The sequence below is a fragment of the Coenobita brevimanus genome, chromosome 41, assembly GCF_032717465.1.
Source record: "Coenobita brevimanus isolate Jiangsu-jjx chromosome 41, ASM3271746v2, whole genome shotgun sequence".
Lineage (NCBI taxonomy): Eukaryota > Metazoa > Arthropoda > Malacostraca > Decapoda > Coenobitidae > Coenobita > Coenobita brevimanus.
The window spans coordinates 18,823,412-18,839,741 of record NC_136994.1 but is presented as its reverse complement, the minus strand read 5'-3'; the positions used below and the strand labels follow the sequence as shown (position 1 = coordinate 18,839,741).

The 16,330-nt window shown below is 43.7% G+C and overlaps 1 protein-coding gene across 1 annotated transcript in view; it reads left to right on the top strand.

The window, feature by feature from the left end:
- Positions 1-16,330, top strand: part of CalpC (calpain C) — a 44,986-nt gene that overhangs the window by 14,895 nt on the left and 13,761 nt on the right. Inside the window, exons 3-14 of the mRNA XM_080270619.1 lie at positions 4,382-4,499; positions 6,351-6,491; positions 6,912-7,191; positions 8,631-8,800; positions 9,537-9,709; positions 10,248-10,342; positions 10,930-11,043; positions 11,312-11,430; positions 11,814-11,986; positions 12,612-12,670; positions 15,043-15,190; positions 15,887-16,003. Of these exons, the coding sequence (XP_080126745.1) occupies positions 4,382-4,499; positions 6,351-6,491; positions 6,912-7,191; positions 8,631-8,800; positions 9,537-9,709; positions 10,248-10,342; positions 10,930-11,043; positions 11,312-11,430; positions 11,814-11,986; positions 12,612-12,670; positions 15,043-15,190; positions 15,887-16,003 (1,707 nt within the window). The remainder of the gene's footprint in view (positions 1-4,381; positions 4,500-6,350; positions 6,492-6,911; positions 7,192-8,630; positions 8,801-9,536; positions 9,710-10,247; positions 10,343-10,929; positions 11,044-11,311; positions 11,431-11,813; positions 11,987-12,611; positions 12,671-15,042; positions 15,191-15,886; positions 16,004-16,330) is intronic.

Genomic DNA, 16,330 nt, shown 5'->3' with positions numbered 1-16,330 from the left:
GCCAAGAAACCATTTACGACGCTGGGTGGTAACCATATAACCAAACCATACGTGCTCCGTAGGTGTCAACAAGTGGGTTGGTGGAGGGTTAGTGCCCCTACCTGTAAAACAAATAACTCAGAGTCAAATGGCCACCCCTTACGGGATTATGGCGTCTGGCAATAGATAGATAGATGAATGTCCCAGCTTATTTCCCGCCAAAACGCCGTGTTATACTCTCAAGAAACAGCTCGTCATTTGTTTTTTTTATCCTTGTTGGTCAGAAAAATGGCAAGATGAATTTACGAAGTTTCCAAAATGATGGTAAAGAAAATGTTGATAATATTATGTCTGATACTCACTGCGCCAAATGTAATGTTGTAGAAACAGGAAACCGCTCGTCATTTGTTTCTTTTTCTTGGTCGGAAAATTGGCCAGATGAATTAATGAAGTTTCCAAAATGATGGTAAAGAAAACGTTGATGATATTATGTCTGATACTCACTGCTCCTTCCAATTTCCCGCCAAATGTAATATATGGACGCAGGAAACCGCTCTCTCCTCTTGCCATAGGGCAGGGGTCGGCAACCTTTTCAGTGCGAGGGCCGGAGAAAGCTGCTAGGAGTAGCCTGGGGGCCGGAGTGCCAAAGAGAACCCAAAAGTGACAGTGTACAAAAATTTTATAGAAAAGCAGGCAAACCAGTGACTAGATTACAAGAAATTTATTGAAAAACATACAAATCAGTGACTGCAGAAAACAGTTTGTGACAATATACAAAAATTTTATAGAAAAGCAAGCAAACCGGTGACTAGATTACTAAAAATTTATTGAAAAACATGGAAATCAGTGACTGCAGAAAACAGTTTTATCAAGAGACACGCAAATTAGTGGAATGGTTGGTGCTGTTTGCCATGGAGAAGTGATTCAATGTCTGGATCGATTAATGAGGTAGACAAGAGCAGAGTGTCATTGAGGTGGCTGTCACTTAGATGGGAGCGAATGCGAGACTTTGTATATTTCATTTTTGAAAAGAGTTGCTCACAACAGTAAGTGCTGCCAAACATAACAACCATGCGTTTGACATGCTCAATGTAATATGGAAATTTGTCAAAAGAGAGGACGAGGTCGCGGAAGAAGGACTGTGGTAAAGATCTCAGTCATGCAAATTTGCCCCGCGCTACCCGCCGCGATCACGTCGCGAGGCGCCAACTTACTCATTTAGTTGGCTAGGCTGTTGCGGGCCGGATTGTTATATAAATATCAAGCAGCGTGACGGGCCATGAGTTCGGACTCTGCGGGCCGGAGGTTGCCGACCCCTGCCCTAGGGTGACTGCCGTTTGTCTATTGCTCTGCGTTGCTTGAAAATTTGACCGAGTGAAGGTATAAAGTAGTTTGTCTGACGAGGTAATCTGTCTGAGGAACTTGTGACTCCTGCTGGCAAAGTATATCAACAGAGGAACCTAACCTGTTTTCATTTAACAGTGATGTGATTCTCGTGGCCTTTGGTACCTACGTGCAAAATTTCAGACTGATGGCTCGACACTAAAGATGTAAAGAAGAAAGAGAAACAAGCGAAGGAAAAGAAGCAGAAGAAAGAAAGAAGAAGAAGGAGAGAAGCCGGAAGAAAAAGGAGAAAGAGAAGAAGCAGAAGGAGGAGGAGGAGGAGGAGGAGGAGTGAGGTGCATCTGTCAACTGGTCGATGTTGCTTAGGAATAACAGTAAGACTTTCCCGGGTTACGAGAAACAGTTTGGTGTGTCACTCAGTGTAGAGTTAGCTGAAGGTTTGTCTCGCAGTCATCATTGAACTATAAATTGAGAATAGGGTTTAATATTGTTGAAAGCAGAGTTTGGGGAGGGAGAGAGAGAGAGAGAGAGAGAGAGAGAGAGAGAGAGAGGGAGGGACGTATGGTATCGCCTATTGTTGCACGTTGCTTCACTGGAATGGAAAAATCATAAATATTTTAGCTTCACTGGTTTTCCCATCTTTTTCAGTAATATATTTTTTCTGATAATTGTTGATCTATAAAGCCATCACCCCAAGGAAATTACTTTTATTTATTTATTTATTTATTTTTATTTTGGTGTAATGTTGCCTATGGAATATCTCTTACTGACTTGTTCTCTCTCTCTCTCTCTCTCGTAGCAGCAGTAATACATCCATTCATAGATACATACACACGTAAATACGTACATTCATTCAAACATACACACACACATACATATTTCCAAACATACATACATACATACCGGTACGTACATACTGTACATACATACATACATACCGGTACGTACATACATACATACATACACATACACACATACATACATACATACACATACATACATAGGCCTAAATATTTCCAAACATACATACATACACATACATACATATTTCCAAACATACATACATACATAGGCCTACATATTTCCATACATACTGTACATACACACATACATACATATTTCCAAACATACATACTTACATACGTACATACCGTCAGTCTGCTCTATCACGGCTCGATCTCTAGCATCACTTTCATCCCAACTATTTACAATGATATATTATTTTATTGGCGGGTTTCTTGTTAGCAGAGAGGAAAAAACTGTGGCAAGGTCGGGTCTGTGTGTGTGTGTGTGTGTGTGTGTGTGTGTGTGTGTGTGTGTGTGTGTGTGTGAAGGTAAGGACCGTAAGGGTACGTGTGCGTGTTAGGAAATGTATTGGTAATGTGTGTACCTCGAAGATGTGTGTGTGTGTGTGTGTGTGTGTGTGTGTGTGTGTGTGTGTGTGTGTGTGTGTGTGTGTGTGTGTGTGTGTGTGTGACATTTCACGTACTGTTCAGTGTTGGCGGGGAGAAGGGGGGGAGGGATGGCAGTGTTAGGAGAGAGAGAGAGAGAGAGAGAGAGAGAGGGGTACCAGCGGACGAAGGGGAAACTCAATAAAAAACAGAATCCTTCACTCTTGGCGGGAATTTAAACGGGGATAAAAACAGTGTACGGCCTTGGAACGTGCTAGGTGAACGGAGGCGGCACGTGCTGGGTGAACGGAGGCGGCACGTGCTAGGTGAACGGAGGCGGCACGTGCTAGGTGAACGGAGGCGGCACGTGCTGGGTGAACGGAGAAGGCACGTGCTGGGTGAACAGAGAAGGCACGTGCTGGGTGAACGGAGAAGGCACGTGCTGGGTGAACGGAGGAGGCACGTGCTGGGTGAACGGAGGCGGCACGTACTGGGTGAACGGAGGCGGCACGTGCTGGGTGAACGGAAAAGGCACGTGCACTGAACGGTAGGGGGAACGTAAGGTGAGAACACGGAAAGTACGTATGAGCTGAGTTTGTGGTAAGGGTGTGTTATTTCTCTCTCTCTCTCTCTCTCTTAGCGGCGAGATGTAAGAAATTCGAACGTGAGGCAGCGATGGCGGGAAAGTAGCGGGTTATGGAACGAACGCTTGAGAAAAAATGTTACGGTGCTCCATTAAACCGTAGCGTGTCCGAAACGCAGGAGAGAGAGAGAGAGAGAGAGAGAGAGAGAGAGAGAGAGAGAGAGAGAGAGAGAGAGAGAGAGAGAGAGGTAATGTTATGGCGTTGTTTTTTTATCGTGACCATTTTTCATCATAACTTGGCCCTAGATTTTCTGTTTGTAGTATTTTCTCATGGCTCACAGGCAATAATAATAATGATGATGATAATAGTAATAATAATAATAATAATAATAATAATTACTAGAACACCGTAACATTGTTCAAGGCCATTATTGATAAAAACTTGCACAGGCATTGTGTACTAGAAGCTGAGCTATATAAAAGGACCTCCAGCTCAAGGTCACTGGTCCTGTGCATGTCGCCTTGGGTCATCACAGTCTACCTGTCCACCCAGTTTGGTGGCTCCAGTTTTATTGCACTGTATTCCGGTGCAGATTTTTGGACCCTAGGCGATGTCAGTGAATAATGATCCGATCTGGACACCTTTAAGCACTGCGTTCTGGCCATATCCTGGGTATATGCCAGCAATATTTCGCGCCTCTAACTTACGTGGTTCTGGAGCTTGAGGTCACTTTTTGTTCCGGATCCTATTCGGGTTCCGGTAGTGGGATCAGGATGATATTTGGGCAGATGAAGCGGCCAGCCTGTACTATAATATGACAGAGAATGAAAGCTGTAGCTCAGATGGTGTGCTAGTGACGGCTGTTTTGCTCTTCCCTACGTGTCAAGTGGGGTTGGTGGAGGATTAGTGCCTCTCCCTGGAAAACAATTAACTCTAAGCCCTTGGCCACCCCGTTTGGGATACATGGCGTCTGGCAATGAATGAATGAATGAATTGACAAAAACAAGACAACTTCTCACAGAGATTTGGAAAGTTTTAATAATAATAATAATAATAATAATAATAATAATGATGGTGTTTCAGGTGATCGTTGGTTCGTGTCGTGCCTGGGCTGCCTACACCTCACCAAGGGCCTCTTCTACCGTGTGGTGCCAGCTGATCAAGACTTCCACCAGGAGTCCGGCTACTGTGGCGTGTTCAGGTGAGTGGTGGTTGTGGTAGTAGCAGTGGTGGTAGTAATAGTAGTAGTAGTAGTAGGGGGGGAGGAGAAGGAGGAGGAGGAGGAAGAGTTGTAGCAATAATAGTAGTAGTAGTAGTAATAATAATAATAATAATAATAATAACAACAGAGTAGTAGTAGCATTAGCGGTAGTAGCAGTAGTAGTCATATTAGTTCCTTGTTTGTAGCGGTAATAGTAGTAGTTGTGGTAGTGGTAGTAGTAGTAGTTGTTGTTGTTTATATGGCCTTGTTCTCTCCAAGTTGTGTTCTCATTCTGTTCCTCTTCTCTTGTTATCGTTCTTCCTTCACACTTACAAGGCAGCTTTCACGGTTAGCATTACAAGCAGGTTTGGCGTTCGTTTCTGTTATTGTTATTTTACACGACAAAAGCAGTTGTGTGTGTGTGTGTGTGTGTGTGTGTGTGTGTGTGTTTATTTATTTATTTATGTAGGTATGTGGATGTGTGTGTTTATTTATGTATATGTATGTATGCGTGTGTATCAGTGTGTGTGTGTGTGTGTGTGTGTGTGTGTGTGTGTGTGTGTGTTTATTTATGTAGGTATGTGGATGTGTGTGTTTATTTATGTATGTATGTATGCGTGTGTATCAGTGTGTGTGTGTGTGTGTGTGTGTGTGTGTGTGTGTGTGTGTGTGTGTGTGTGTTTATATGTTTTTGCCGTGTGACCCTGGACATGGACTTGAAACCCGTTGCCGAGGCTTGGCTGGGCTTTGTGTGGCAGGGTGGTAGTTGTGGTAATTGTAGTGGTTGTGGCGCCACAGAGGACAGCCCCAGCCATATATTAGGCACCACAATACTCTCGTGTGGTGCAGCAACGGCTCACTCCAGCTGACTAACTCTGCACATAAACATCGCCTTGATTTTCGTCCTTTTGCGACTTATTTCACGTGGCAAAGAAACCTTACAATATTCGTCCTTATGTAGCTTATTTTACTACTACTACTGCTACTACTACTACTACTATTACAACTACACAAAGGGGATGCTAAGGTGTACTGCCCAGAATAAATCACTAAAGAATAGGTGTTAGGTACCGTTCAAGGACATTCAGTACAGTACCTCTCACAGACAAGGCCAAGGTTAAGATATATACGTAAAATATATATAATTAGATTTTGTGTATGTGTTAATGGTGATTTTTTTTAAAGCTTTTTGGTAGTTGGATGATACTGTGTGGTGTGAGATGAACACACACACACACACACACACACACACACACACACACACACACACACACACACACACACACACACACACACACACACACACACACACCTCATTCACATCTCACAGCCACACCCCGCACTGCTACGTCTTGACTGCTCCCCCCCCCTCGCCACACACACACACACACACACACACACACACACACACACACACACACACACACACACACACACACACACACACACACACACACACACACACACACACACACACACACACACACACTTCTCCTGTTACACATACACTGTTCCATGTTGAGTCTATGATGATGATGATGGAAATAAGCTCAGTGTGAAAGAAATTAGGTTTGAGGTGGTGATGATGATGATGATGATGATGATGATGATTTTGAAGAAGATGGTGATGAAAATGATGATGATGATGATGATAGAGAAAAAAGATGATGATGATGATGATGTTGAAGAAGAAAAAGAACCGATGATAAAGAAGAGGAAGGTGATGATGATGATAATATGGAAGATGATGATGATGATGATGAAGATGATGATGAAGGTGATGATGATGATGATGATGATGATGATGATGACTTCTGTGCTCTCCTGTACTAACGATGTGTACGCTTTCAGATTTCGCGTGTGGTGGTGTGGTGAATGGCGGGAAGTTGTGGTAGATGATCGGCTCCCCACTGTCAACGGGAAACTGGTGTTCGTCCACTGCCAATCCTCTCATCAGTTCTGGCCAGCATTGTTAGAAAAAGCATATGCCAAGTGGGTATTGAATTTTTTGTGTCTGTCTGTCTTTCTGTGTCTGTCTATCTATCTGTCTGTCTGTCTGTTGTTGGAGAAAGCATATGCCAAGTGAGTATTGAGTTTTTTGTCTATCTGTCTGTCTGTGTCTCTATATGTATGTGTCTGTCTCTTAGTCTGTCTACACACACACACACACACACACACACACACACACACACACACACACACACACACACACACACACACACACACACACACACACACACACACACACACACACACACACACACACACACAATACTCCTTCCAATACAGTATGATACACTGATACAACATACTGTACAAAAATATTAATGTTACAATCTTTAGTTGGAGGAAAGGTTGTAATTATTTGTTATTATTATTATTGTTATTATTATTATTATTATGCCTCTTCAGATTACACGGATCCTACGAAGCCCTCAAGTACGGCACATCTCTGGACGGTCTCTCCGACTTCACCGGCGGGATAGCAGAATCAGTCAGTCTTCGCTCCGACCCGACATCCTGCGGCCGTCTGCTGGCGAAACTACTTGACCTGACCTCCATCGTGACCTCTGTAGCCACCCCCCATGCCCCGCAGGGAAAGGGTCAGCAGTCTTCATCATCGTCCGCCCCTGAGAAGTTGGCCAGCGGAATTGTACTTGGGGTTAATTACCGGATATACTGTATTGAGAAGGTAGGATGCTGTAATAGGTGTGTTAATCTGGCTGTATCGAGGTGTCTGTGTCTGTAATGTCTTTGTCTGTAACTGTTTTTGTATGTGCCTTTGTATTTTTTTTGTAATATGCATGTCTTTTGTATAGCAGTGTTCTGTACATGTATAGGGAAGCCTGTTTTCTGGTGCCAAGCTCCCTGGCCTCTTGCAGCATATCATCCTGTCTCCTCTTCAAACCCTGAGGTCGCTTCACAGGCCCCCACCTCATTTATCCTTGGTGTGCCAGAAGAGGCTGTCTCTTTCCTATGTACATTTGTAAAACATCCATCCATTTACATTTACATCTTCTTGTTATATATCCAGACCCTCTCAGCCAGTCTCTGTGCATCACCATCACTTCACTTCAGTACCAACGCTCCATCTTAACCTCTTAAATCTGCACTCATTGTCCCTCAGTGTGACGCTACACATTCACCGCAATATTTTCATTTTGTGTTCATGAGCTGTGTTACCGTCATCAACCTTTACTGCTCACACCTCACCACCATGCTGTAATGAATTATGATTAGATTTTGAGCTCAAGACACCGGGCTCTTGTTACCCAGCGTGCATTGTTGTTTATGTCAGATCTGGATGCAACCAACAGCTACTGGTCTGTTCTCCTCTCCCTAATGATTGATAATGATTGATAGATTGATAGAACACATGGCACCGCAACAACAAGGCCATGTGGTGCCGTAGAAGCAAAAATATAGGCAGTAGAAACATAAAAAACATTAAAAAGCAAAACTCCATATTAAAAACTAGACATCAAAGTTAAACAATGCACTTATAAAAGGTGAAGGAGGCCAGTCCCCTTCCTCTCCCTAATGAAGTTACGATGCTGTTGTTGCTGGTGAGTTTTTCCTTGCAAGCCAACATTCCCGAGATGTCACACGTATAGCATCACACTACATACTCGTACATGAAGTATAATTTTTCTTTCATGTACATAGACAGATTACCTTCATTTTATCTACCAGTCTATCTCTATTATGATGCTGTTGTTGCCATTGATTTTTTCCTTGCAAGCGAACATTCCCGAGATTCACATATATAGCATCACACTACATACTCGTACATGAAGTATAATATTTCTTTCTCGTCCATAGGGAGATTACCTTCATTTTATCTGCCAGTCTGTCTCTGTGTTTACTGATCACCCATCCCTCTTTATAATAACCTGCCCTTTTAACCTTAACTGGACCAGATTTTTGTCCCTTTGCAACTTTTTTCATGTAATTCAGTGGCAAAATATGAATGCTATGTCTCTATCTTTTCCACAGCACTTCTTCGTAACATCACATTCTAGTGTTAATCCATTGTTAAAACACAGCACTCAAGATGGAGATGTGGCAGTTTTTGTCCAAATTAGAGTCAAAAGGGTATAATTAGCCAAGTCTTTCAACCACCACTGACAGGTCGAGTGCTATAGTGGTGAGCAGGTAACACTGGTGCGGCTACGGACTCCCATCGGCACCAGTGGGGAGTACCTGGGTGCCTGGGGACGGGAGGGGCCTGAGTGGGATGCAGTGCCGCCACATGAGAAGGACAGGCTGAATCTCAAATATATGGCTGATGGAGAGTTCTGGTGAGTGTTAGGAGTACAGTATAGCACATTTATTCTGAGCCACTAAGGATCCTAACTCTTTTCAGTTTGGGTGATGGCAGTGTAGTAAGACCGGTAACGAAGGAAACTCATTCTTACCTCATAACTAAGGTTCTTTGAGTTTCCTGTAACCATGAATTAGTATTCTAATTTGTGGAAATAGCCTAGTTCCATCAGGTGAAAACTTTTCAGCTAACTGTACACATGTTTTGTGAACCAGATGTACAGCTGTCAGAAGTACTGCCATCAAGATACCAAGTCATACAGACTGTCATTATCAGTGGTGTATATTATTAAAACACCATGTATACTATATTCATTTCACATTTTTATGGGATAATAATGACAAGAAGGCAAAATTTAGAATTGTCTAATCACAGGTTAACACTGCATCAAAAATGCTCGAGAAGTCTCTGGGGTAGACAATACTGAAGATTCTTTTTGCAATAGAATACCTGTACAGTATAATACAGGTATACTCTTGATGTAACAAAATGATCTTAGGGGAGAACCATTGTTATAATATAAGCAAAGCTTTCACCGTACAGGTAATGGACTTGTTCATGATATACTGAACTGTAATCTGATCTGTTGAATTATCTGTGTACAATATATCAAGATATTAAGAACTTCAAGCAACCTGAGTATCAGTCAAAACTAACAACATCTTTTCTCCCAGGATGTGTTGCAGTGACTTATGGTGTGTTGTTTGTTCCAGGATGGCCTATAGTGACTTTGTGCGTACGTTCACCCAGCTGGAGGTGATCCACCTGGACGGAGAAACGTCACGTGATGAGCCGTCCCTGCGACACAAGACGCCCTGGACATCACGTGTCTACCAGGGGGCGTGGCAGCGAGGCGTGACGGCTGGCGGATGCAGGAACAACACAGGTTACAACAGTAGCAGTATTTGTTGATTTGCTGTGATAAGTGAGTGCGTTAGAAGGCAAATGAGAGAGGCTGATGAAACTAAGGAACTGACAGGGGACTAAAATGGATGGATGGGGGTGAAATGGCGGGGTGCAGGACGACATGGAGGCGATTTGTTTGTGGCCACCCCTTATAGGACTAAGGCGTCTGGCAATAGATAGCTAGATGACGGGAGTTTTGCCACCCCTTTTACTTGATAGTTAAAAGAGTGACTGTGGGACTGGTGACTGTAACGTGCATTTGTATAGAAAAATACAGAAAATTATTTGCATATGTGTAGGCCTGTGAGGTGGACCCCGGATGTTACAGATCTTTCAACCGTCCCTTACAGGTTGAATGCTACAGGGATGTTAATATATCTCCCATTTTTATATTTTTGCTTCTTTGTTTCTGTATCCTACCTCACCCCATCTAAAGAATAAGGGTCAGAATGATGCTGATAATGCTAAAATTGATAATAATGATGATGATGATGATGATAACTTCTCTTTGCATCCAGACACCTTCCACATCAACCCACAACTCCACCTGGTCCTGAGTGAGATGGAGGAAGTGATCATCTCCCTGAACCAACACTCTGTCATGGAGCCAAAGGTGAGAGATTATACCACGTGTTTGTAAGCTAATTTTGGCTGTATCATGATTAATAGATGTTTTGTAGTCCATGGCATCGTCCAACTTCTGTGTTTTCTTTTTGCTATTTTTGGATACACTGCACCTGGTAGGTCTGGTGGTTGAAGTCTTGGGTCAGAGACAGCAGTGCATTGACACGCCAAAAGTGTTTCTGTCATGTTTTGTGCTGCCAGGGAGAGAGGATGATCTTCTGTAGCTTAAACAACAGACTGTGGTAGCCTAGCCTTGTACCCTTCTGGGTCTGAAGGGGGTTGTTGTTTAGTAACCCCAGTCTGTCTGGCTGAACAGACTTGTCAACCACAGTCAAGTAACCACCCTTGCAGGATTGTCCTGTGCATTGAACTAATGTTCTCTTGTGGTGAATTGAACCCTTGCCACAACGAGGCAAAGAGAGGAGTGTGGAGATATCAGTAATTTCAGAGTGGTTATTACTGTTATTTTGAGATAAAGTAGGAGACATAAGCCCACTGTATTGTTCATCTCTCCTGTTTAGCAGTGATGAATAATCTCCCACTACAGTTCAGTCGCTAATGTCAGTTGCTTTTCAGGTAATTGGGTTCACAGCGTACCCTCTCTCCAAGAATGGCCTGGACTCCATTAGTAAAGCATTCTTCAAGAAACACAAATCTTTGGTCAACTCTCAGTACACAAACAGCAGACAGGTGAGTGATGTACAGGGTTGCATGGACTTAGGTCTTGTGTCACCTTTTTGTGATTTAGTTTGCATATGGCACCTTGACACAGTATTCTTCTGTATGCTGTATAAGCCTTGGTACTCACAACAGACTGCATTAAGGAGAAAAAAATTGCAAGAAAAGAATACAAGGATCCATCAACATGCTATCTTCATAAACAAACTAGTAAGGAAGAGACGGTAGGAAGTCCCGTTAACTAATGAAGGTGTGAATTCTGATCTGTGTGTGTCCCCAGGTGAGTGAGAGGGTACAGCTGGAGCAGGGGGGCTATGTGTTGCTGCCCACCACCTTTGAGCCGGCACAGGAGTCGGCCTTTACACTGCGGGTGTACTCATCAAAGCCACTCAAGCTCAAGTAAGGAGGAGAGGTGCTATGTAGTCTTCTTTGTCGACGTGAATACATCTCATAGGCCAGGGGTGTCCATATACAATATCTATGTATCCGTCTGTCTGTGGTTATTTGGTGTCACACAAGAAATCCCTGTGTGTGTGGACTGCACAAATATTTAGTACTGTGTAGCCTGTTAGTTTATACAGATATTAATTTTGTAGCAGTGATACAAACACACTGGTATCAGTGGGCAGATGATTATGCCCTACTGGCCCTACTGGTTCATTGTATGGTGTTAAAACATCTTGTCGACTTGTTAATTTGGTAAAACTCTCTGGTGGGCATCATTTTGCTACTGGACTGCATGAAGCCCTAACTTAATCCAGCCTTTGATCTGTTATTTACAGACTGGTAGACAGTGTGCCGGGAGTGACTGGAGGTGCTGTGGTGCGTGCAAGGGGTTCAGTGGAAGGCAAGAGTCTGGGCCAGTACCAGGCTGTATTCCTGCAGGTTGCTGACGAACACCGCTCTGTCAATGCATTCCAGCTGCATGAGTTGTTGGAAGCCTGTCTCCCTAATGGTGGGTGTGGTGTTCATACATTTTTGGTTTGCTGTCGCCATCATGATCATTGCTCTTATTGTCTTTATACCACCATCATAAATGTCATCACTGTTTTCATCATTTTTATTGTTGTTATTATGACCATTCTTAAATGTTAGGACCAGCTTGCCTAGCCCGAGGCTCCTGCACTCCTCATAAGGTAATACAGGATTAGATGATGTATGTATGTGTATCACGACCATCTACCTAAAGTTGTTTTCTAACAATAAACAGTGGGTGAGATCAAGAAATAGGAACAATAAGCTTAAAAGTATAATTATCAACAGTGAACCAGTATATTGAATCAAACATCCATTCACGTGTCATTCATTGCTTCAGTATTCATGGCTCTGCCTCACATGCCAAACAAACATGAATACAATAAAAGATGTCATCATATTGAAGACGTTAATTTTTAATTGTCTCCACAGCTGGTCATCTTAGCCCCATAAGGGGTGGCCACAAACAGATCACCCCCATGTTGCCTTGCCCTTTGCTATATGACTGCTATCCTTCCAGCTTACTGTTTATCCCCTCTCTTATACATCTCTCCACTTCATTTAACATACCAAAATCCTGCCTAATCTAACGTATTTCCTTGCAGATTACATCAAGAGCTGTGCCAGTCTGGACATCTGTCGCCAGGTCATCCTTGCCCTTGACGTATCCTTTTATCACAAATTTCAGGGGTTTGGCTGTGGGTGGGTGGGGGAGGGATGACTGTACTCTGTTGCATGTAGGGACTCCTGTGTACTTCTCCTTCAGCTTTTTATTATCACTCTTGTCCCAGCACTTATTCCCATGTAAGAGGATGGGGTGAGATGATTTATTTTATTTATTTAATATGAGCATACAGCGTGGAAATGAGTTACTGTATTTGAGAGGAGCGTGTGGAGTCACATGGAGAGACAGGCTGTCAATTAAGGGAGTGAAGGAGTGTTGGGGTGTGGATGTGATAGGAAGTGTTAGCAGAAACACATCGAATGGTTCATCACAAACAGGCTCAAAATAGCCCCAGCCAAATCTACAGTGACCCTTCTCACAAACTGGACAGCAGAACACAGTCACATTCCACACCATACCATAAACAACAGCCCCCTACCACACACACAGACACCCAAAATCCTTGGTGTAACATACAATGCATCAATGTCATTTAAATAACACATCTCAAACATTAATAATAAAATAACACCAAGACTCAGTTCCTTGAGGTCACTTGCCCACACAACATTCGGACACGACAAAGAAATCACCACCACAGTATACAAACAATACAATATATACGTTCAGTGATGAATTATGCAAGCCCTGCCTAGGTCCCTAACCTCACCAAAACACACTACAAGACAACACTCTACAGACCATACAGAACAAGGACCTAAAAATAATCACAGGCTGCAAAGCTAATACACCCACACACCACCTACATCAAGAAACCAAAGTCCTCAAAGTCAAGGATCACCTAGACATGAGAGGCACCCAGTTTCTTGCTGCAGCCTCCACAAACCCACAGCATCCACTATATTACATGGCAGCACATCCACCCACACCAAGGAACATCAAAACAACACCCAGCACACGATACCATACACAAATACTGTCATCTCTCCCCCCTCGCGCACCTCAGACCAGCTTCCAGAAGCATATTCACACTCTAATCACTCGTCGCTCCATTCAGTCACTTAAAGACAACACACAGCTGCATGCACGGCCTCCTGACATCCACCCTTCTGAATCCAATCTCCCTCGTGAGGACAGGATCCACTTGGCCAGGCTGAGATGTGGGCACCATCCAGCCCTCTTAAGCTACCAGAAGAGGTTGGATGACTCCGTTGCTGATGCCTGTCCAGGATGCAGCACAGCACCACATATTATTAAGCATATTATGGAAGTCTGCATTGCACACAATCACCTACGCCAACAACACAACATACACTCCTTGAGAGCTCTGTGGGAAAGCCCGGTCTCAGCCATGGCCTTCCTAAGGGACTCGGGGCTGTTTGTCCAGACTGCCTAGGGAACTACTACTACTACTACTACTACTACTACTACACATCGAGGAGGTTTGGCCACGTGGAGAGGATGGAGAGTGAGAGACTGACGATGAGAGTGTATGTGAGTCAGGTGGAGGAAGGGGGAGGCCAAGGGTGAGGTGGAGGGATGAAGTGGAGAGGCATATGAGAGACGGGGGTGTGAGCTGGGAGCGGGGCAGTGAAATGGCAGGGGACAGGGCGACATGGAGGCAATTTGTTTGTGGTCACCCTTATGGGATTGAGGCGTCTGGCAATAGATACAGTAGTTTGCGTAAGTAAAATTTAAATATATTAATGTGCCACATGCAGAAAATTCAGTCAGTAAGGAAGAAGTGTTAGGTACCTTTCTGAATCCATGAGAATAGTGTCTAGAATCACATACTGACAGTCCCATGTTGTAAGCCAGGTATATATCCCAACATATCACAGCGTTTCCAGCACTGATAAGGAGCATACATGTGGCAGTGTTGTGTATCCTGGGTGGAGTGAAGCAGCTGCAGCATCCACCACACCTCTTCACATTTTCCGGCAGCTCAGCGTGGGAAGGACCCTGTTGTATTGTCTTTGTTTTTATCTTGGAAGGAACGGTTTGCGGTCTCCCTGCTTTTGCTTCCTTCTTCCTTGCGTTAAAAAAAAAAATCACGGGGTTGCTGGATCCCTGCGTGGTATATCTACTGTACTGTAAGATGGTTCCACAGAAACAATTGTTTATGTGTGGCTGATGAGTCTGCTTGGCCTGGCAGGCTGGGATTAAGCAATAAAAATAGCTTTTCCATACAACTGGTGGCAAATAAGCTTTATAGGTAGCATTGGGGGTTTAACAGGCAAGTTTTAATTAACTAAATGTGAACTTGGTGACAAAAAAGAGCACCAAAAAATAAAAGGCATTTTGTAACGAGGAGTCACTATGTATGTATTGTGGGTTAGTGTGCATGTGGTAAATCCAGTATATGTAATTTCCCTTGTGTCTGTCCACATTCCTTAACCAGGCACCCTCAGACCACCTCCACAGGCCGACTAAGGTTTTCTGAGTTCAAGGATCTGATGGTGAGTCTTAAATTCTGGCAGAACGCCTTCAAGACACACACCAAGGAGCGCACCGGCATACTGAAGGCAGAGAGGCTACGAGATGCACTGGAGGATGTTGGTGAGTATGCATTTGTGGACTCGTTAGAGGAAGAGAGAAGTGTGAGGAGAAGGAAGAGGGTAGGAAGACGGTAGGAAAGGGTGGAAGATTGGAGGATGTGAAAGAAGTGGAAAAACTTAATGAAGGATATATGCTGGGTTGTTACAGTGTTACTTAGAGTTACATAGATATACTGTACACCTCATGGGAAGACCCTGATCCAACCCCAGTGAGGTGCTGCCTGCCACAAGGGGGTGGTGGATCCCTGTTAGGTGTATGTACTGTACCTGTAGGATGTCCCACAGAAGCCATACCTTTGGTCGACGGGTCTGCTCGATCAGGTAGTCGGGGGCTCAGGAACAACATAGATGTGCAGATTTTGTAGTCGTTTTTAGGTGACCTGAGTTTAATATTAGGAGAAACACTTGCTCCTTAGCTGTAGATGTATAAGACTAGAATAGCAATACTGAAAGCAAAGAGAGAGAGAGGGAGAGAGGAAACTGAAAGATAAAAATATATATGTAACTGGTATCAACATTCCATTATTTATTCCCGCCAAAAAAAATGGAACAGGTAAGATACAGAAACAAAGAATGAGCAAATATAAGAGTAAGAGAACTACCAGCAGCCTGTCCATTGTGCAGTATAGTATATTAAGTTCAGTATAACAGGTTGGCAGTGTTGCTCACCCCTGTGCTAATCTGTGTGCACACACAGGGTTCCAGCTAAACACAGAGGTGTTGTCAACGCTGGTGCTGCGCTACATGAGGAAGGACGGCACACTCAGATTTGGGGACTTTGTCAGCGCCATACTACACCTTACAGTTGCCTTTGGTGAGTGCATAGTCTGTGGGTGCTGGAACGGGATGCCTTCATGTGGTGGCACTGATAAGACTGGTTGCTGGACCTGCCTTGTCATTCCCTTCCTTCCCTTCCTTGCCCCCCAAAATGAGGCCGGGGGACTTCAAAAGAAGGGCATCTTCAGCCTGCAGTCCACCTGGTTTACATGCAGATGAGTCTGGGGTTGCAAGTAATGTTACTACATAGTCTTTGACAATAAGTAGTTTTCCAAGTGCCAAATACTCTAATGTTAAGAACTGTACTGAAGTAAAGGTTACCGGTATATCAGTTTCATAAAACCTAAATTAGCAAATGTCAGTA